The sequence below is a fragment of the Erythrolamprus reginae genome, chromosome 4, assembly GCF_031021105.1.
Source record: "Erythrolamprus reginae isolate rEryReg1 chromosome 4, rEryReg1.hap1, whole genome shotgun sequence".
Lineage (NCBI taxonomy): Eukaryota > Metazoa > Chordata > Lepidosauria > Squamata > Dipsadidae > Erythrolamprus > Erythrolamprus reginae.
The window spans coordinates 60986918-61010338 of NC_091953.1; the positions used below are offsets into that span (position 1 = coordinate 60986918).

Consider the following 23421-nt stretch of genomic DNA (forward strand, 5'->3'; position numbering starts at 1 on the left):
GCCAAGAGAACACGATTGCTGATAATATTGTCATAGAGATCGTTTATATAGCGTATGAAGAGTGTTGGTCCTAAAACATTGCCTTGAGGGACACCACTGATGACAGGAGCAGTATTAGATATGGCACTTCCTATTTTGACTACTTGTTATCTATTAGACAGGAATACTGTTATCCAATCATGTCCAGAGATGCCATAGGATTTTAGTTTCAGAAGAGGTTTGTCATAAACTACTGGAATCAAAGGTTTTACAAAGTCTAGGTAGATTGCATCTATTGACTTACTCTGATCAAGTTGAGTAGTCCATATGTTTTTGCAGTGTAAGAGTTGCAGATTGCAGGATAACATTTCTCTGAAACCAAATTGCTTGTAGGAAAATAGGTTATTAGTTTCAAGGTGGAGTGTAATGGGTTGGTTTATGATATATTCCATGACTTTGCAAGTGACACAACTCAAAGAGGTTGGTGTGTAATTTTCAATGTTATTTGTATCTCCTTTTTTGAAGATAGGGATGATTTGGCTAGAGACCAAAGTTTAGATAGGGAGCTAGTTCTGAAAGATACTAAAAATTTCTAAAAGATGGGGGGGGGGGGGGGGGTTTAAAAAAAAAAAAGACTGCAAACATTTAGTTCTAATTTTATAAAACATTTTACACTGACTAATCATTTTCAGCTAAGAAAAGTTAGATTGACATGTTTTTCTTAACATGCACAAATAAGCCCAAAACTGTACGAATTACTTTTGGATTCAACTGCCGAAATAAAGATCATTATGGGATGATGATGTACCATAGAAACAGGTTAATCAAAGCTTATGAAAGAGTTGGTTATCAGCTAAAGGTGAGACACGTGCATATAAAATGATTTTATATGTATATTTTCAAATTGTCAATATAACAAGGTTTTTTCTAGAATAGAATTGACGTGAAACACAGAGAGTCCTCGACTTACCACAATTTGCTTAGTGACCATTTGAAGTTACAACATCACTGAAAAAGTGATTTTTGACCATTTTTCACACTTATGACCATTGGGATGCTGCAATTGTCATAAATGTGAAAAATGGTCAAAAATCAAATGTGATTTACATTTGGATGCTTGAACTACTGGTTCATATTTATGACGTTTGCATTGTCCTGGAGTCATACCTGGCAAGCCAAGTCAATGGGGAAGCCAGACCTACTTAACCGTGTTATAACTGTGTTATAATTTTACAACTGTGGTGATTCATTTAACAAATGTGGCAAGAAAAGACATGAAATGGGGCAAAACTCACAGGTTTCTTACTTAGCAACATAAATTTTGGGGTCAATTCTGGTCGTAAGTCAAGGGCTACCTGTAGTAGTTTTAAAATCAATCTTATTTTAAACCTATTAAAATTTCCTTCAATAACTAGATAGTCCCTGCTCAACGAACAAGTGGTAGCTGGGACCTGGAAGGCCTTTGTACAATTTTGTCTTGGTTTTGCCAGTTCCTGGATTGGGAGTGCCTGCTCGGTGCCAGTCATATCCTCATCCAGTGTTGGCAAATCTACCAGCTGCTCTTCTGGGTTCTGATGAGTGGATGCGCACCAGCCAGCTGATCTTTGCGTGCATGGGAGTGCTGGAAACAAGAAGAGCAGCTGCCTGGTGCGCATCTGCACACTGCCCAGCTGTTATTCTTAGTTTCTGTGCTCCCATGTGCATGAAGACCAGCAAGTGTGCCGGAACCCAGAAGAGCAGCTAGTGATGGCACACGTCCCCAGAGATATGGCGCGTGCCAAAGTTTGCCATCACGGTCCTAATCACTTCTGAACTATCGCAGAGCTTGTTCTATCTCTTTATAATGCAGTAAGACAGGTATTTAGATGTATACAGTAATCCCTCGCTACTTCACAGTTCATCTTTCACGGATTCACTATTTCACAGGTTTTCAAAGGGGGCTTAAATCCATTAAAAAATTTAAATCCATTAAAAATTCATAAAATTCTTCTACAGTACTCTATTAAAGAAACTGGTAGGATATCACATGTAGTTCCAGCTGAGAAACATTATAGAATGACTGTTTAATGCAAAGGGTGGGTTTTAAAAGTCCAAATGCTCATTAAATACATTAAAAAATATCTTTTCTCTGCTTCACGGAAATTCATTTTTCACGGGTGGTCTTGGAATGCATCCCCCGCAAAAATGAGGGATCACTGTACTTCAGTGTGTAATCCAATATTTCTACATCAAAAGCTGTGTTGTTGTCCTCTTTGTTTCTCCTTCAGTTCAGGAATTTTATTACTTTTAATGACCTATATAGTATGGGAACAGACTATTTACAAGCTCATCTCTCCTGAAGACATCTGCCCATCCCAGTCTTAATGGGCTGAGCTCAACTCTGGATATTTTCTTGAAATAGTGCCTTCTAATAGTGCCCCAAAGGTCACCCTTTTCTGTGCAGCAGAAGCCCTTTGGAATGTTACCTTCTCCATCCCAGTGTTTTGAATAATCTTATCGTTATAACATATCACATAGGATGGCAAATTCTGCATCCTGGAACTTGAATACCAAGACTTATGATGTTTATCTGAATTCATTTAATTCTGTTTTATATGACAATAATGACTTAAAATACATTGATAATTTAAACTGGCTGTTTTAAAGAGACCGGGTGTTCTTTGCTAGTTTAGAGTACAGTGGAACCTCAAGATACGAACCTAATTGGTTCCAGGGGGAGGTTCGTAACACGAAAGGTTCATAAGACGAAACATTGTTTCCCATAGGAAACAATGCAAAGTCAATTAATCCGTGCAACCAAAAAAACCCCCGCAAAAAAACCGCTGCCGCCCGGCTGTGACCTTTTAAAACAGCCGCGCGGCTTCCCAGCAGCCTCTGAACGCCAAACGCGGAAGTTTGGGTTTGGCGTTCGGCTTCGGGAGACGGCTGGGAAGCCGCGCAGCTGTCTTAAAATGTCACAGCCGGGCTGGGGGGCTTCCCAGCAACCCCCCCAGCCCGGCTGTGACCTTTTAAAACGGCCGTGCGGCTTCCCAGCCGTCTCCCGAAGCCAAACACCAAACCCAAACTTCCGTGTTTGTCGTTTGGAGGCTGCTGGAAAGCCCCCCAGCGCGGCTGTGACATTTTAAAACAGCCCTGCGGCTTTCCAGCAGCCTCCAAACGCCAAACGCGGAAGTTTGGGTTTGGCGTTTGGCTTCGGGAGATGGCTGGGAAGCCGCGCGGCTGTTTTAAAATGTCACAGCCGCACTGGGGGGCTTCCCAGCACCCCCCCGAACCCCGAACTTTTGCCAAACTTCCGGGTTCGGGGTTGGGGGGGTGCTGGGAAGCCCCCCAGCACAGCTGTGACCTTTTAAAACAGCCGTGCAGCTTTCCAGCTGTCTCCCGAAGCCGAACGCCAAAGCCGAACTTCCGCGTTCGGCATTCGGAGAGAGCTGGGAAGCCGCGCGGCTGTTTTAAAAGGTCACAGCCGGGCTGGGGGGCTTCCCAGCAACCTCCCGAACCGAACCCGGGGTTCAGAAAAATTTTGTCTCTTCTTACAAACTTTTTTTGAGTTACGAACCGGCGTTCGGGAGGCTGCTGGGAAACCCCGCCGCCCGGCTGTCACCTTTTAAAACAGCCGCGCGGCTTCCCAGCTGTCTCCGAACGCCGGTTCGTAACTCGAAAAAAGTTCGTAAGAAGAAGCAAAAATTTTCTGAACCCTGGGTTCGTATCACGAGTTGTTCGTAAGACGAGGGGTTCGTATCTTGAGGTACCACTGTATTTCTAGAAATTTATTCTCTTAGAAGTTAATTATAGATTTAGTAAATGGTTAGAAAATGAAAAATCAAAACATTTATAGTATCTGATATGTATTTAAATACATAAATTAAATATTCTATGGTCTGTCAAGAATTAAACATCATTCTTCCTTTGCTTCTTTTCATTCCAGCCACATTCTGAAAATCTTGGTGCTATATGTATGAAGTTTATTGAAAATAATCTTGAGACAGGTTCTCTAGAATAAAGAGAACATTATAGGAAATTTTTTTTGAGGTGAAATACTCGCCTTGTTTTATTTAAATTTAATTTTATTACAGGCAAAACAAGTAATTCCCTTACATTATATAAAGAGGTCTAGATAACATAGAATACACTACCAAATCATTAATATTCTAAGAATTCTTGAAGAATAATATAGTAAGAATGAATATATGTATGTATTTTTGTACTGTATGTATTTTCTGCTCAACTCCACAGACTCAATACAACACAAAGGGAAAAATGAAAATACAATTTGTCTAGAAAGAGGACTGAAATTAGAGATTAATAATATAACCTTTGTAAAATAGGATTCCTCTCATGCAATAATTTATATTTCCCTGGTTTTTAATAGTAGCATCCTGAAATACTTACACATTCTCTTTTAAAATACATTTCCAGGTATTCAGTTTTATTATCCATTGTTTAAAATGTCTATTGTGTTGAAAAATAGACTACCCTTATCAAAAATATTTATTTAACTTTACACCATCCAAACAAATTGTGCTTGGTCGTCCAAGGATATTTGATTCTGTTAATTCTTGCCATTCTTTCCTAAAACAGTTCTCTGGTTCCCATAGTTTATGGTTTTACAACATACATTTATGGTTTTATGATACCTAGGTGCTGACCTTCCATTTATAGTTTTATGGTTCCAAGGATTTATTCCTTCTTTTGAAAGGATTGGTTAAAGTTTATGCACAGATAATACTTTTTCTCTTTATAAACTTCTCAATTGGATGTATTGGCCGTACTATAAATATTTGGCTGTACTATAAATATTTGGTATACCATTCACGAGTCTGCGGAGAGGGGCGGCATACAAATCCAATTAATAATAATAATAATAATAATAATAATAATAATAATAATAATAATATTTTAAGTGATTAAATTCTTTAATACGTTCTGCTGTTTTTCAAATCTTACAAAGTAAGATCAAATTGACAAAAATGTTTCACTATAAATGCATCCTTTAATTATAAAATTAAACAATAGCTGGGCAAGCCTACATTATGCAGTATAATCATAAGGAGTATATGATGTTTTAATTTGCAAGCTGTAGGGGCTGCAATATACTGAAATAGCCAGTAAGTTGTAATATAAGTAGCAAGCAGTAATTGCCCAAAAGGGAAGGAGCCTTGTTTTCAGAGGCACTCAGGATGGGGTTTTTTGTTTGTAGCCATCTGTGCCTATATGGCAGGACTGTTCTCTGTAGAAGCATATCCAAAGGACAGTTCTGCTACATTACTGACTTCAAAGGGATCCTGTGGTTTTAGACTTAAAATACTTTTATTAAAACAAGTACATAGATAGATTCCTAATGACATATTTCCCTCTGTGGAGTTACCATTCTTGATTTAGACAGCTGTAATAAACATCTTTTAATGGACTAAGAAATTAGACTTTAACAGTTAATGGAAGAGTTAAACATTCCAATTGATGTAATATTTTTATTTTTATTTATTTATTAATCAAATTTGTATGCCGCCCCTCTCCGTAGAGGGATGTTAGCTGCTTTGCAAAAGTATTGTACTTGAGCTATGAACTTTCAAAACTTGATGGATATGGATGGGTGGACAGACAGATAGAACAGACATTTTGTGGCTCACAGCCATATCCACCCCTTTGGCTGTCCCACTGTGAGGTCAATTGGAAATTAGAAATTAAATGTAAATGTATGCCATGCATGCAATACAACTGCATTGTTTTATTTTGAAGGCGACTGCTATTTTTTCTCCAATTTATGTATATGTGTGCGTGCGTGCCTATTTATTTATTTAATTTGATTTCTATGCCTCTCAATTCCGAAGGACTCAGGGCGGCTTACAACAATATAAAATTACCATATAGAATTACAAATAACAATAATAAAGAAGTCAAGAAGTCTAAAAACTTAATTAAAACTCATAGCAGAGTGGATCAACAACTCACATTCATGTCATTCATGCAGAATCATATTCATACAGGTGGTCACTTGGTGTTAATTTAGGGTCCCCAAGCCTGCCGGCACAGCTAGGTCTTCATAGCCTTACAAAAAACCAGCAGGATGGGAGCCCCTAGACACTTCATCTGTCCTGTCGGCTTGACCCTCACTGTCACCTGTCTGTTGGTTTGACTCTCTACTACAATCTCTTATGTGATCCCTTGGGAAAGTTAATTGCACACTTTGGTTTAAAACATTAGTCTAGGAATTTCATCAGCGCATTTTTCCCCTCTTCTCAATACAATGGTTTGCCGAGGCTTGTTTTTTCTCATTCCGGCTAAACCATTGTGTCTGCTCCCTGTCACAATGTAAAATATTCACATCATATAAATACTCTGCTTTTGTAAACCTTAAAAGCTTGAGAATAGGAACAGTTTCTCCCAGTTTATCTACTGTTTAAATCATACCTTGCTGCACTATATACTGTTTAACTTTTGGAGTTAAAGACTAGAAATTATATACAAATAATATTTGTGTAACACAGATTTGATTTAAGAGCATGAATGTTCAGCTATAATGGTTTTGAAATATTAGCACATATAAACATATTCACATTTTTCTCTTTTTTTCTTCCACAGGCAAACAACATGGGTGTAGGTGTAATTGGTATTATTGAATGCAACTTTCTGAAACCAACCCATAATAAACAGGACTTTGATTATACCAATGAATATAGGTAAGTGTTTATTTTATCAGTATAAAAGAGTTTTAATGCACGTCAAATACCCTTACAGTGGTACCTCTACTTAAGAACTTAATTCGTTCCGTGACCAGGTTCTTAAGTAGAAAACTTTGTAAGTAGAAGCAATTTTTCCCATAGGAATCAATGTAAAAGCAAATAATTCGTGCAAACCCATTAGGAAAGAAATAAAAGCTCAGAATTTGGGTGGGAGGAGGAGGAGGAAGAAGAGGAGGACAGTCGCTGCTGAAGGAAAAAGGTGAGGTGAGGGGAATCAAAAAAATTCAAAACTTTAAGGCTTAAAAAATAAAGAGGGACTCTGAGGCGGCGAGGAGGAGCATGCGGCTACTAAACACCCAGCGCAAGGCTGGCTCCCTACACCCAGAGAGAGAAACCCAGGCGGCCAAAAGGGGAACCTCCCGCTCCTTTGACCAAAAGGTGGCTGCTGCTGCTGCTACCTGCTTCCTCTTCCTTCCCATGCTGAAAGGCTCCCCTCTTCTCTTTCTTGCTCGCTTTGTAGCCGGTGCCTTTCCTTCACTATGGTGACTCCTTGGTTTGGCTGAAGCTGAGTTGATTCGGCTTGGGTGAAGCGCCCCCTTTTGCCTTTCCGTGCCCAGACGCTCCGGGAGGCAACCTCCCGCCGGGTGTGTGGGAAGCAGTGCGAGGGAGTCACCACAACAAAGTGATTTATTCCCTCTCCAAGCACCCAGAGACAGGAAAATGCTCTGTTCACTTTGGGCTGCCCAGGCCGAAGGGAGCATTTCTTTTCTCTGGGCGCTGGCAGAGGTTTATTCCCTCTCCAAGCGCCCAGAGAAAGTAAAATGCTTTGTTCCGCCTCCTTAAGCACCACCAAAAGGCTCCTCTGGCAGCCCAGAAAAGCCCAAGATGACTGAGATTAAAGGGGGAATGGCAGGAAACTGGCCGGGCCTTCGTGCCGCTCTCAAATTTCCTTGGAAATTTTTCCGGGCTCGAGTTCTTAAGTAGAAAATGGTTCTTAAGAAGAGGCAAAAAAAAATCTTGAACACCAGGTTCTTATCTAGAAAAGTTCTTAAGTAGAGGTACCACTGTATTTATAACACTAGGTATTATACCAAGCTGGATAAATTGAACTTCGTGCCAGATGGGCCCTGCTTCTGTGTGTTGAGTAAAAGAACAAGGGTGTGTCTATTTAACTTTCCATAGAAATAAAAGAAGTCATGCAAATGGAAGCCTTGCTTTATCAAGATTTTTGATACTTAACCACATAAAAGCCCCCTTCCACTCTGAAACGATTTAGTGCCTTGCTAATGTGTGTGGAATGCTAAAAGGGAGTCTAGCATACTGCATGTTCATCTTATTCAGATGTACAGTGTTCCCTCGATTTTCGCGGGTTCGAACTTCGCGAATAGCCTATACCATGGTTTTTCAAAAAATATTAATTAAAAAATACTTCACGGTTTTTTTCCTATACCATGGTTTTTCCCACCCAATGACGTCATACGTCATCGCCAAACTAATAATTTTTACAAATAACCAAATAATAATAATTATTGTTAATAAATAATTATGTTTATAAATATCAGGATCATTAAGTGTCTTATTCAATGGTGAGTACCAGTAATAATGGTGAGTAAATGTTTGTTAAGGGAATGGGTAATGGTAATTTAGGGGTTTAAAGTGTTAAGGGATGGCTTGTGATACTGTCCATAGCCAAAAATGATGTACAGTGATCCCTCTATTATCGCGAGGGTTCCGTTCCAAGACCCCTCGCGATAATCGATTTTTCGCGATGTAGGGTTGCGGAAGTAAAAACACCATCTGCGCATGCGCGCCCTTTTTTCTATGGCCGCGCATGCGTAGATGGAGTTTGCGTTCCCCGCCGCCCACGCAAAGGGGAAACCCCGATTCGGCTCCTCGCTGCTGCTGCTGCGCTACCGAGCAGATCAGCTGCTGGGCGGCCGAAGGAACCTTCCCTGGGTCTTCCCCCTCTTGCTGGCGGGCGGGCGAGCGGCGGGCATCAGCGAGGAGCCGGGCTTTCCCCTTTGCGTGGGCGGCCGGGAAGACTCAGGTTGGGGGTTCGGGGGGGTGCTGGGAAGCCCCCAGGCCGGCTGCGACCTTTTAAAACAGCCGCGCCGCTTCCCAGCTGAGTCCTGAAGCCAAACGCCGAAGTTCGCCTTTGGCGTTTGGCTTCAGGACTCAGCTGGGAAGCGGCGCGGCTGTTTTAAAAGGTCACAGCCGGCCTGGGGGGCTTCCCAGCACCCCCCCCGAACCCGGGTTGGGGGTTCGGGGGGTGCTGGGAAGCCCCCCAGGCCGGCTGCGACCTTTTAAAACAGCCGCGCCGCTTCCCAGCTGACTCCCGAAGCCAAACCCGGAAGTGGTTTTTTTTTAATTAATATTTTTTTAAAAATCGCGATATAGCGTTTCGCGAAGATCGAGATCGCGAAACTCGAGGGATCACTGTATTTACTTCCGCATCTCTACTTCGCGGAAATTCGACTTTCGCGGGCGGTCTTGGAATGCATCCCCCGTGGAAATCGAGGGAACACTGTACTTGCATACTTGTATAAATGGGTGCACATATTGTAGTTGTAGTCTATCTATTTATCTTATCTATCTATCTATCTATCTATCTATCTATCTATCTCTATCTATCTATCTATCTATCTATCTATCTATTTTAGAAAGGCTATTAGGGGAGAGGGGAAGCATTAGACTTTTAACTAGAACAGTTCTCAATAGTCAATTTGGCATAGTGGTTAAAGCCACTGATAAGAGACCAGGATATTGAGTTCTAGCTTTGCTTTAGACCTAAAACCAACAGGCCAGTCATTCTCTCAGCCCCAGAAATAAAATAAGAACAAATCACTTCCAGAAATGTTGCCCAGAAACCTACTTAGATGTGTTCAAGCAAATACCAGAAGTCGAAATTGACTAAAAGGCACAAGGAAAAAAAAACTAGCACAAGTAACACTGATGGCCAAGGAATAAGAAAAAATGCCCCTTTTCTCTGGAAGGGAATATGCCAACAAATATATTCACTCATTGCACATTTGAGTCCAAATCATTGCTTTCTTATTCTCTGTTTAATTTCTGTTATCATTATATTTTCTGTTAAGATACATTATGAATTTTAAAATAGTTTTCTTATTTATTAGGCGTACAATACATGCTCTTGGTGAAAAACTTAATGATTATTGGAATGAGATGCAAGCAAAGAAAACAGAATATCCTCTGCAAGTATTAGTTGAAGATATACAGTAAGTTTTGTAAACAAAAATATTTCCATAATACTTCTTGGCTTGAATAATTATAAACTATAGTATTTTTCTAGGTTTTATATAGCTGATAATTTGTTACAGGAAACGGCCTGATCAGACCTGGGTTCAGTGTGATATTTGCCTAAAATGGAGGAAGCTTCCAGATGGAATTGATCGTTTGCCAGAGAAATGGTATTGTTCATATAACCCTGACCCTCAGTTCAGGTAAATATAGGTAGAAATTAATAACATTTTAGGTCCAATGTTAGCTGCATCAAAATTAACAATATCTTACTAATTTTTAAAATTAGAAATTGCAATGTGCCTGAAGAACCTGAAGATGATGATTTAATACCATATGAGAAAACGCATAAAAAAAAGTGAGTACTCAACAACAAGAAATTTGAAATGTACTTTCATGTATCTTAAAAGCACTCCTTAGAATGTGAAAAGACACAGTCAGCATACATTACATTTACGCATCACAATTTAAAATTGGTTTACTTCATTTGCCCCCTCTATATTAGTTGTAGTATTCAGGCAGATTATGTAGGATTTAACTATACTTCAGTGAAAGTGGTCAATATGTTTATGTATACTTTTTTTGAAGATTTTAATTATAGTGATTAAAAACTAATGCAAACTAAACTCAGAAAGAGAAACTAAAATAAAAAGAAAGTAAAAGGTACAAAGAAACAAGGAAAAATGGGGAAAATTCATTTAAGACCGCAATTGGACTTAAGTTGACACAATTGTTGTCAATATGTGCTAGTATCCAATTTTGATCATATAATCAACAGTAGTAAATGTAAAAACAGGTGGTAAATCACCTTTTTTCAGAGCCATCCAAAACAGTCATTAAATGAATGGTCACAAGTTACTTCTTGTAATAATATATTTCTTGTAATAAAGAAATAACGTCCAATCTTTTATCATACCACCTAAACAAGTTTAGTGGCTTTTCATCTCCTATAATGTTACAAATACACATAGTCCTTGACTTACAACAGTTCTCTTAGTGACTGTTCTAAGTATAAGATCACTGAAAAAAGTGACTTATGACGATTTTTCACACATAAGACTGTTGCAACACCCCATGGTCATGTGTTTTACATTTGGATGCTTGACAGCAGATTCACATTTATGACGGTTGAAATGTCCCAAAGTCATTTGATCACCTTTTGCAAACTTCTGACAAACTAAGTCCAGAGGAAACCATAATAACTGCGTTACTAATTTAACAACTGCAGTGATTCACTGAACAAAGTGGCAAGAAAAGTTGTAAAATTAGGCAAAACTTACTTAACACATTTTCTCACTTAACCACATAAATGTTGGGCTCAATTGTGGTTGTAAGTTGAGGTCTACCTGTAGACATCTCTTCTTCCCATAAGACATGAACATTTTGGTAGCGTTAGCACGAAGTCCATGTACGATTGCAAGAATTTTATAAATCATAGACTATTTTAAGATTCACCAAATGAACCAACTTTATATTCCTTCTTTTTACTTCTGGAAATCTTAATCTTTAATTCATTTTAAATTGTCATAGAATTTAATCTTTTTTCAATTCATTTTTGTCCCATCCTATAGGCTTCTACAAGGCTTTAACAACCCTCATTTAGAAATCGGATATAAAGATATCCAGATTGTTTTCTTAATTTATCATTTATATTTCCTCTGTACTTTTTAAAACTTCATCCACTTTACTTTTGTATAGTTAGTAAACTGTCCTTATTTGGGTCATTCTTTTGGCCCAACACTTATTTTCATTTCAAATGCCTTCTCTGTCAAGTAAACCACTGTTTTTAAATTCCAGTATTTATAATTTCAATATTTCTGCAGCAAGCATGATTTGTTTCACATCTATTGAAGTAAAGGTTAAAAAAAAACCCTTTCCCTAAAAATTTAATGTCTGTAAGGAAATCTAATTTTAGCTTTGCAGACATTTTGCAATCAGTTGCTAGAATATAAGCGATAATGAAAAAAACCTTATCAGTAAAACCCTCAGGAATGTTTCTGTGATCAAAGCACAAATGTAGTTATGGGATAAAGTAACCACATAGAAAAAGGGAACTTGGGAAGTAGCAAATGCTAGGAATTGTTTAAAATGATGATTATGCTATAATTATATATGTACAATTTGCAATTAGGGAATGAAGATAGGTTGATCTTTGGTAGTCTTAGGGGACTTATGGGGCTTGTGAGCAAGTAAATGTATAAAAATTTATTATTTAAGGTGTATCTTCATACAGTGGCAGTGATCCCCCTGTGTCCATTTGCGCAGAACAAAGTCTTATCTCCACCTTGGTGTGCATTTTCATTGGGTGCTATACACTGGACAGAACCAGTTTTCTGGGATAACACTATCATTCTTTTATTAAGGAATCTATTATTTATTATTCCTTTAGACGTAATCCATCCATAGAAGCAGACAGTGTTAAGAAACAATGATAGTATGGGCAAAAATTGAATAGATAGACAGACAGACAGACAGACAGACAGACAGACAGACAGACAGACAGACAGACAGACAGACAGACAGACAGACAGACAGACAGACTGACAAGACAGACAGACAGACTGACAAGACAGACAGACACAGACAGAGCCATGAAGTATTTTAAAGTTGATAACTAGTATCTTTAATTACTAGTACATTAGTACCAATACATTTACAGCTCCTGCATCATAATATTAAAGAGTATATCTGAGTGTATATAATAATGTTTTTTGTATCAAACAGAGACAGAGAGAAATTTAAGCAAAGACTGGAGTATAGCCAAAAGGTATGTTACTAAACACATTAAAATGTATGTATGTTTATTTTTATTTTAAGTTTTAAATAGTACCATCAATGAATATGTGCATTCAAAAAGGCAAGTTCTTCCTGCAGAAAGCTACTGATCAAAAAATCAGGTTGGAATAAGGGAAGGCATGAGAAGTTTGGTGCGGGAGGGTGCGAGAGGAGTGGGATGGGGAGGTTGCATGGGTGCACAACTAGGCAGTGCTGTACGAGCACAGAGGGACTGAAGGAGGCCACATGGATGGGGAGTCTTCAGCAAGTTGTGGTCTTTCCTACAAGCTTCTCCACTTATTTTCTGGGGAAGCCACAAGGAAAGTTGCAAATGGCAACAATGTGATTGCATGGCACAGCAACCAGTCATGTGAACTGGTTGCCAAGTGCTCAGATCATGATCATGTGACCAAAAAATAGTGGGACAGCCTGAACTCCGAGGACTGATTACAACCACCATATCTTCAGTGTTGTCATAACTTCAAATGGTCAAATGTCATAGACTATCTATATTTATATATATATATATATATATATATATATATATATATATATATATATATATATATATATATATATATATATATATATATATTAATTGAATGTTTTATGTTCTATTTGATACCTAATTGAAACAGTTGTGAAGTTAAAAAATAAAGTAAGTAATTAACCTGGTATCATAGTGTTCTAGATACATATCACCACTTTAAATTGGGCAATGTCAATCGAGACAACTGGGGCAAGTCTTAGTTCCATTGTATGGGATGAGATTGGGACTAAGGCTGGGGCAAGTTCTTAGTCCTGTTGTATGGGATGAGTTTGAGCCTTTGACCTGATGAAGTGGACAAGGCTGTGGGAGTGATGAGCGCCTCCATTTCCAGCCAGCTGGGAGGTGACACGAGGCTGGATCCAGGTGTTATAGTCAATGCTTCTTTGAGTGAGGGATCTTTACTGCAACTGCTAAAGGAAGTGGTTGTGAGGCCGCTCCTCAAGAAGTCTTACCTGGACCCAGCTGTATTGAACAACTGTTGTCCTGTCTCCAACCTGACCTACGTGGGTAAGGTTGTCAAGAAAGTAGTGGCGTTTGACCTCCTACTGTCCTTGGAAGAAGCAGATTATCTAGACCCATTTCAATCTGGCTTCAGACCTGGCTATAACACAGAAATCGCTTTGGTCACACTGAGGAATGATATCTGGCATGCCCAGGATAGGGAGCACTCCTCTATCCTGGTGCTTCTTGACTTCTCAGCAGCGTTCGATACCATTGACTAGGGTATCCTTCTGCGAGAATTTGAGGGAGTGGGAGGCACCGTTCTACAGTGGCTCTACTCTTATCTCTCCAGTCGGTGCTAGTGGGAGGACAGAGGTTGACCTCTCGGCCCCTCCTTTTTGGGGTGCTGCAGAGGTCAGTCCTCTCTCCTCTCCTATTTAATATCTACATGACACCACTGGGTGAGATCATCTGATGACACAGGGTAAAATACCAGCAGTATGCTCAGCTGTACATTTCCACCCCATGTCAATTCAGTGAAGTGATCAATGTGATGTGCCAGTGCCTTGAAGCTGTGATGGTCTGGATTGGAGTCAACAGGCTCAAGCTCAACCCAGACAAGAATGAGTGGCTGTGGGTTTTGTCTCCTAAGGACTCTACATCTGTCTGTCTTTGGTGCTGAGGGGAGAAGAAATAACCCCCTCAGATAGGGTTCACAACATGTGCGTCCTAGATCCACAGCTGAGGCTAGATCAGCATCTCTCAGCTGGGGCTGGGGCTGGGGGGGGGGGGGGGGCTTTGCACAAGTTTGACCAGACCAGGAGGCTCTTCGTACAGTCACTCATGCCCTCATCACCTCATGTCTTTTGCAAAACGCTCTACGTGGGGCTACCAGGTGGTGCAATGAGTCGTAGTGGGTGTACTGAGATACACCCATATTACTCCAACTCTCCATTGACAGCATTGGTTGCCAATTGGCCTCTGAGCACAATTCAAGGTGTTGGTTATAATCTTTAAAGTCTTACATGGCTTGGGACCAGACTATTTACGGAATCACCTTCTACTTCCCTACGACAAATAAGGGTCCACAGAATTGGCCTTCTCCGGGTCCTGTCCACAAAACAATGTCAGTTGGTGGGACCTTGGGGAAGGGCCTTCTCTGGCAGCTCTGACACTTTGGAACCAATTTTGCTGATATTTATTGTCATTATTGTAAGCCGCCCAGGGTACAATTGGAGTTGAGCAGCAGATATATCCCATAAATAAAATCAATAAAGGGAAATATCTTGAGGAAAAGTGGTTTCTCTCTAATTTTTATAATATGATGCATTTTTTACAGCTATATAATGAAATGTATTTGCAAACATCATCTGCCTTGTCAAACACACCCCCAGCAATGGATGAAAGTATTCCAAGATTGCATGTAGACACTTCAAATAAACCCCTAAACAGGCCACTAAATGTATCAGATTCATCAGTATCTTCTCCACATGTAGATTCTGAAAAAAGGTCAGTACATTTATTTTTTATGCAACTTTTATATCATTTTAATCATTTACCGGTTCTACACAACATATATCTATGTATTAATACACCTCACAAATATTTTAATGCCATTTACAATCACAGTAGTGCTACAAACCTATTGGAACCCATTATATTTGTAAGTCAAAAAAATTCATCAAATGAATCAGACTCAATTCTAGGCTTCATCAGCCCTTTGCAAAAAGCTTTTGTTGGCACTAGGACAGCTGTGGAGGCACTTCCTTCCGAAGCCCTGTTCCTTCAGGCCAAGGCTTTTTGCAGAGGACTGCTAAAGCCTCCAGGAACGCAATCCTTAATGCTTTGTTTACGAGAAAGCAGCCCGAGAGGCTGCGCACAGCCTTTTGGGTTGCTTTCTTGGTGCCAGAGACCTTGTCAAGCCCTTTGCTGACAAGAAAGATGGGGGCAGGCAAAGAAACAGGTTGGAGAGGAGACATCTTCATCAGGTAAGTCACCTAGCACAGCAGGGTGAAGGGGGAAGTCATTGTGGGGACCCTAGGGGAGAGAGAATGAGGTATCTGTGGGTCAGGGGAGGCCTTGGGTGATCTGAGGTAGGTGGCCTGTTCCCTCACTTTGCCTCTCATGGCCTTTCCCAACCTGAGATACCTTATGTTCACTTAACGAGCCACACATTTGCCTATGCATTAAATTAGCAAATGTGTGGGCATTCAATGTATGAGATACACTCCCACAAATGCTTGAGTTACAGATGGAATGGTCAGACTCCATTTCATTCATAACTTGAGGACTACCTGCACAAGTAGTACACAAGCAGTTACATTTTCCATTAACTGACAGTTCCTTGTATTGTCAAGGCCATGTCATATAAAGTAAATTACAGCAATCAATACTAATTTGACAAGTATCAGTGACTCTGCTCAGGCAATATTATCCAAGCTGCCACAACTTTCATCTGCTCATCCACAGATCTGTTCATTTGGGGAAACACAGTTCTATAAAGAGGCAACGTTGATACAGTTCGAGAGCTAGCAGGCTTCTGAATGTGTAGCCGATCTATTTTTTTTGACCTGAGTCTAGAGACCATGTCTCTTCAGTTCAAAAATCAGCATATCTTTCCAGGCAACTGCACCTCTCCCACCCATTGAGGACCTGTATACTGCACGAGTCAAAAAGAGGGCGGGTAAAATATTTACTGACCCCTCACATCCTGGACACAAATTGTTTCAACTCCTACCCTCAAAACGTCGCTACAGAGCACTTCACACCAAGACAACTAGACACAAGAACAGTTTTTTCCCGAACGCCATCACTCTACTAAACAAATAATTCCCTCAACACTGTCAGACTTTCTACTAAATTTGCACTTCTACTCTACTAGTTTTTCTCATCATTCCTATCACCCATTTCCTCCCATGTTGACTGTATGACTGTAACTTGTTGCTTATATCCTAAGATTTTTATTAATATTGCTTCTTCATTGCTTATTTGACCCCTATGACAATCATTAAGTGTTGTGCCACATGATTCTTGACAAATGTATATTTTATTTTATGTACGTTGAGAGCATATGCACCAAGACAAATTCCTTGTGTGTCCAATCACACTTGGCCAATAAAAATTTTATTCTATTCTATTCTATAAAGAGACATTAACTATCAATATCCAGCTGATTGTCGTTTCAATTTATTATCTTTCTATTTAGAAAGCAATAGAAAATAATACAATATTTTTTTAAAAATCTCTTGCTTTTCCTGTAGGATTAAACGAAAACATTCTAATTCTGAGGTACCACTGCAAATTAAGATCACACGGGTGACTAGCCAAGCATTTGAGAAAAACAAAAATGTTGTTGAGGATGACAGTGATGTCATCATTTTGGAGGAGAACAGTACTCCAAAGCCTGCAGAAGAATGTGGCATCAAAATAGTAAAAGTTGAAGGTGGAGCCAATTTGGATTATATTGGTGGTGACGGAGAAAATTCCAAAAGCAAAGAAGCTTGTTCAGAACAAGAGTGTACAAAAGGAACGGCATCCACACAAACAGAAGTAGAGTGGCTTGTAGTAAAGAAAGAAGAAGATGTCAGTTCTGAAAAGAATCAGCTATCCAGATTGGAGACTGAATTGACCATATCAGAACCTGCTGGCGTTTCCAAGTCTACTTTGGGAGATGTGGACAGCAATATAAATGAATTAAATATTAAGTTGAAATTAGCCCAAAATGAAAAAGAAAAATATGAAGAACAGTATAAAGTGTTATTGAAAGAAGTAAAGACATTAGAGAAAAAAATTGTGGAAATGAATGATAAACACATGAAAAAGGAAATGTGTCATCAGTCAACAGAAACAAATAGCATTCTATCAGATGATGAACTGGAAAAAATTAAAGGAAAAAGTCCAGAGGAGATTTTGATTCTCTATGAGCAGGCACTGAATGAAATTAAATCGTTGAAAAAACAATGTACTGTACTACAGAATTTAAAATCTGAATCCACTAAGCGTAGAAACAGTGACAGTAAAACTGAAGTCAATGAGATGGCTGTCCAGCTGGATGATGTGTTTAGACAGCTGGACAAGTGCACTATCGAAAGAGATCAGTATAAAAATGAGGTAAGTTTTACAAATGCATATATAATAAAGCAAAATTTATTGCAGTTAATTTTTTCTCAGTTTTTGCAGTTACTTTAAGACTGCATTTTTAATTTTGTTCCATCCAATATTTCTGTGGTAGAATTGATGCTTTGTAGCTTAACTTACTCTCAGGCTGCATTTGTTTAGATTTGTCTTGCGTCTTGTGTATAACACATTTATCTTTCTGAAAATCCCATTATTAGTAATACATACATAATTATTTAATAGGGCTTCAGTCTAAATAAAAGTGTGTTATTACTACTTCAGTGGGTTTTATCAAATTACCATATCTGATAGAGACAAAAAAGTACCATGGTTCCCCCCAAATCCGGGCTATCTTGAAAATAAATCCTAGCCTAATTTACAGTCCTGTGCCTAAAACAAGCCCTAGACCAAAAATAAGGCCCAGTTAAACATTGACCATCATTTGGTTATATGAGGCGGGGTAAGGTGCACCTGTAAAAATCAGGCTAAGGCGGGGGTCGGAGGGTGGAGGAGGAAAGTAGGCAGGGAATCAGAGCTGCCCCATGCACCCCGCACCGACTTATTTGAGGGTCCCATAGCCTGGCCAAAAGTATCTGAACACACTTTCAGCACTACTTGGTTTCCCACCCCCGCCGGTCTGGTCTGGTCTGGTGTGGGGGATTGTCTTCCACCTTTTCCGCTGTGCCATGAACCACTGCACTACAGAAACCTTGTTACTGTGCCATGAACGGGGATTAACCATCCCTCAAATCCCGCTGGTGTCAAAGTAAATTCCAGGTGCTGAATTGCAATTGACAGACAAAAAGTGCAGCTTCTGAAGGAGGAGGAAGAGTAGGGAGAAGAAAGGAAACATGGCTGAGTGAGAAGCGCCTGCCAGCCAGGCACTGGAGCACCACCACTGCTATCACAGAGAGAGAGAGATCTGATCCAATCTCTCTCTCTCTCTCTCTCTCTCTCTCTCTCTCTCTCTGTATGTGTGTGAGAGAGAGAAAGAGAGAGAAATAGCAATCCAACCCAACCTCGGACCTTATACCAGGGCTTCTCTCTCTCCTCTCTCTCTCACACACACACAGAGGTTTGATCAGATTGTTCTCTTGCTCTCTCACCCCACCTCATGCAGTGGTACCAGCCATTGTCTGCACAAAGCATGCAGGCATATGTCTTTTGGGCACCTCCCTCCCTCTATTTCCTGCTGCGGTCGGCCTCCACACAGTCACTGCCTCCTGTGTGCAGTTGTTATTTTGTAAGTAGAATTGAGTAGTCAACCATACATAAGAATGAAGTATTTCAGTTTTGATTCCTAATGACTTTATAGACAATGTGTGTTCTTTCAGCTTCCTTGTTTAGCCTGAAAACCCTAGTATTGCATTAAGCAGGTCCAGTTCTGCTTAGGTTTTTTGACATTAGATAAGATTGACTAGCTGCTGACACCTAGATTACTTTACATGCTCACAGCCCAAAAGCTAGCCTTCATATTGAGGATCCAGCGATTTGTCCAAAATCTGTACAGTTGTGTTTTCCAAAGTCAAAGAGCAAAAGAAGTATTGTGTTGAATTCATATATAAAATTGATTTTTTCCAATTCATATAGTCTAAAGTTAAGAATTGCTTTCCCAAGATAGCAATTTGCATTTACAATAATACAACATTCCAAGAGGCACAATAGTGAACATATGAATTATATCTTCAATTGGATTTATTCCAAGTATGCATAGATTTGTATCTATTTAAAACATTGGAATTTGTTTAAAACAGTTTTGTAATATTAATGGATTAAATCTTACAGTTGCTTACATTTTCAATATTAAATTAAAACATTAGTGCTATATACTGCGATGGCAAGATTAATATTTCGGCCAAAATTCAAACAGCTTCTTGTAGCTTCCCTCTTTTTTTAAAAAAAAAAAGTAAATTTGATTACATGTTTCAGTTTACATTCAGTTTACAATTTCTGAATGTTAGAAGGCTACCTATCTACCTATTGTTGACCTTTGAAAGATAAACTGAATTGTATTTAAACAAAAACAAAAGTTTAGTATACAGTACTGTATTGAATGATGCTATATCAGTATGTAGTAGAATAGTACAGTACTTTTGACATATTTATGACCACAATTCCCTTCAGCTTTAGTCAGGCTGTGAAAGACAGAATTGTTGAGAATACTTATTTTTTTAAAAACTGGAGAGCATCTAGTTACTTGCTTCCATTGTTTGTTCCATTGGACCTTTATATACAATAGAACTTATTTGGTCTTATTTAATGTAAATAATCAGACGGCTATACCATAAAAATGTATTGAGCATTAGTTTTTCATAGGGCTTTTGTTTTGTTTTTACGTGACATCTTACTAATAACATATCCCATTCTGTTCCTGGGTGTTTTGTGCATGGTGTTCAAAAATGTAACAACAATAATATATTAAACTTTCTCTCTCAACTTATGTGTATTTAATTGTGCAAAGCCTTTAAAATGGTACTTCACTAAGGCATGTAAGTACATACTCTTTCTGAATTGTTCAAATAGCTGCATTGTTTGCAAATCTTGCATGCAAACTTTCAGAAGCTGCTACCATGAAAACATTTAGTCTTTTGAAGATTTTTGTACAATCACAAATGTGTATAGTTTAAATATACAGTTCTAACTATTTTGAATGGAAAGTTTTGACTTATTCCTTGCAGATTGAACTCCTTGAAATGGAAAAAAACCAATTGCATTTTCAGTGTGAAGAGCTAAAAACAGAAATTGGACAGTTAAAAGCTTCTGTTCCACAAGTGGTTGCACAAACAAATGATTCTGTAGCAAGTAATCTTGAAGAAGTAAATGGTTCTCATGGGGAAAGGTATATATTTATTTATATCCATATAAAAGCATATTAAAATCTTAATTAATACCTGAAACTTCTATCTACTCCAGTGGTCCCAAATTCTATTTATATTTGTGGCCTGCAGACACCTGGGGGGCCACAATGTCATCATGCAGTCCAGGAAGGCTTGAATAAATGTTATGATTTAAATCTTAACATTTAAAGAAAAGGTTGAGAACCACTGACTCCACTATGATTTTCACCTAAAATTTTACCCCCTTAATCTTTGCTGTATCTGCTAGGAATGGGCAATATATTGTGAGTTAAAGCTTTTCAAATTCAGAATAACCAGCAATGGTTCTTATTTAAAACATCTTTTTGACCAGTTTTAAGTATTTTGAATTGAAAATAGTATAAACTAAAAATGTTTTGCACGGTACTATGGTCAGTCAAAGAAAACACTTAACAATTTGCAGTCTGAATTATGCTGTAAGCATAGAAGTGGTTTAAGCAGTGCGCCTCTCACAATTTTTGCCCTGTGTGTTTGAAAGTGTTAAAACAAAACTCCTGGTACATTTTGTTAAGATTTCTGGAATAGCTGAAACTTTGTTTTCAAGAGCAGAGCAATACTTGCTCACTTTAGTTCAGAACTAAATTTATTCAAAGCTCTTCTCTGTTCAGTAACCACATTGCCAAAATGTGGCGTACTTTAATATATATTTTAGAATATCTTAAAAGAATAAAGGAAAAAATGAAATGCTCAGGAATTATATTAAATGTTGAAGTTGTATGTACAATTGTATGTAAAACATTTTAACTAATGTACTCAATGTTGTCTTTCTCTAGCCTGAAGTTGCGATCGCTGCGAGTTAATGTTGGACTGTTACTGGCAACAATAATGCCCGATCTTGACCTAAGACAAGTGAATTACGACGTTGATGTAGTTGATGAAATTCTAGGACAAGTTGTAGAACATATGAACGAAATCAGCAGTGCTTAATGGTTTCTCCACTGCCACATCATGCTTTGCTCAAATTTGTACACTATTGTGAAGCTTCAAATCTGAATGGGAAAAAAAAATCGAAATGATTTAAAGGTTAAATATATTCTTGAAATATTGCAGCTGGATTTTCAAAGTGTTAATAGCGCCACAAAAAGAATGAATGTCTCCAATGAAGACATTGTGCAGGGATGGAAGGAACATTTTCTTTATTCTTGTGGTTACGACAATATCTGTGGCAGATAGCAGTTCCTGAAAGCAAGATCTGTGAAGGAACTATAGACGCTTTGCTTTCTGGGGTTTGTGGTGATATAGAAGGAGGACACTTGTCATTGCCAAACTGGAAAGAAAAAGTGGTTTAGTATTTTATTTAGCATAGCTAGTGAAAATCAAAATGTGCATGTGTGATACTATTAACAGAAAGACAGTCTTAACACCCTGCCTAATTTTATCCTAATTTCAAGTGCTTCAAATGCTACAGGTGCATTGTATTACCCCTTTTAAATTTTAAGCATTTCTTATAGATATATTTAATTTTTATAACCCATTCAGAACTCACAGATACTATAAATGGTGTTATATACCTTTTTAAACTTTCTTTAAAAAAACACTGGTAATTTTGTCAAGTAGCATCTCCCCCAAATTATTAGTATTTTATAGTGGCCTATGAGTATTTCTGAGTTTTGATACCTGATGATGTATTATAAACACTGATTAAGAGTATTGCATAATGATTATTATATTACCAGATTATGTTTTATTGAATAAATATGAGTGTTTTCTCAAAATATGTTTGAAGGATTTATTTTTTTCCACATTCTTTTTCTTAACTTTAGGGTTATATGTTGTTCATTATTCACATTCTTGTTTGATAATTGAATGTACTGTAAAGTCTGAGTAAAATTAATCTTGTCTCTATGGAAAACATTATTTAAATTTATACTATACATTTACATTTTGAAGAAAAGTAAATAAATGGAAATGACTTTTTAAAGTAAATGAGAAATGTATATATTTTGTACTAAATTGTGAAAAACATTCTCATGTTCTGCCTGACAGGAACAAATACATTTTTTTCTAATAATAAATCACACACACACATATTGACTTCTATGGTTTTTTTATTCTGTCCAATCCAATAATAATTTTTTTTTGGGGGGGGGGGGCACAATTGTAAAAGCACTTAGAATTCTATCAACAGGACAAGTTCCCCAAAAGAGAACAAGTTCAAATGTTGTGTTGAGGAAGCAGTTTACAAATGCGTTCATAAATGAATTGGAGAGCAGTGAAGGGGGCAGGGGGATTTCTCCAGGCATTCCAGAACTCTGCCAACTACTCCATTCTCAAGCTTCTGTTCCTGCTTTACCAAATTGCTCAGAAAAGTGCACAACTACAGTGGTACCTCGACATACGAGTTTAATTCGTTCCAGACCTGAGCTCTTAAGTCGATCAACTCGCATCTCGAACGAATGCCTTTAGACTTGGTTTTTCACGCCGAGATAACCAGAAGCAAGGATTCTTGTGCCACCTAGCGGAAGCTCGGCTCATATCCCGAATTTGAGCTCGGGTGTCGAACAGAAATTTCGCTCGCGTAGTGGCTCGTAACTTGGAATACTCGCATGTACTCACATATCTAGAGGTACTACTGTAGTCCTTATTTAGTGACTGCCATTAGTTCTAATGAAATGTTCATTATCGCAAACCACATAATAGATTCTGGGAAAATCATCTGGATGCTGCCATCTCATTCAGATAAAAGCCCACTCATAGGATAGTGTGACTGCCTAAACAAGTTGTCAGCTGATATTTTCCAAACATT

The 23421-nt window shown here is 38.5% G+C and overlaps 1 protein-coding gene across 1 annotated transcript in view; it reads left to right on the top strand.

Moving 5' to 3' along the window:
- Nucleotides 1-22703, top strand: part of MORC3 (MORC family CW-type zinc finger 3) — a 63142-nt gene extending 40439 nt beyond the window's left edge. The window contains exons 8-17 of the mRNA XM_070750395.1: nucleotides 719-838; nucleotides 6559-6656; nucleotides 9794-9895; nucleotides 9998-10120; nucleotides 10207-10275; nucleotides 12642-12684; nucleotides 15023-15192; nucleotides 16944-17793; nucleotides 20478-20638; nucleotides 21449-22703. Of these exons, the coding sequence (XP_070606496.1) occupies nucleotides 719-838; nucleotides 6559-6656; nucleotides 9794-9895; nucleotides 9998-10120; nucleotides 10207-10275; nucleotides 12642-12684; nucleotides 15023-15192; nucleotides 16944-17793; nucleotides 20478-20638; nucleotides 21449-21602 (1890 nt within the window). The 3' untranslated portion in view covers nucleotides 21603-22703. The remainder of the gene's footprint in view (nucleotides 1-718; nucleotides 839-6558; nucleotides 6657-9793; nucleotides 9896-9997; nucleotides 10121-10206; nucleotides 10276-12641; nucleotides 12685-15022; nucleotides 15193-16943; nucleotides 17794-20477; nucleotides 20639-21448) is intronic.
- Nucleotides 22704-23421: the final 718 nt, after the last annotated feature.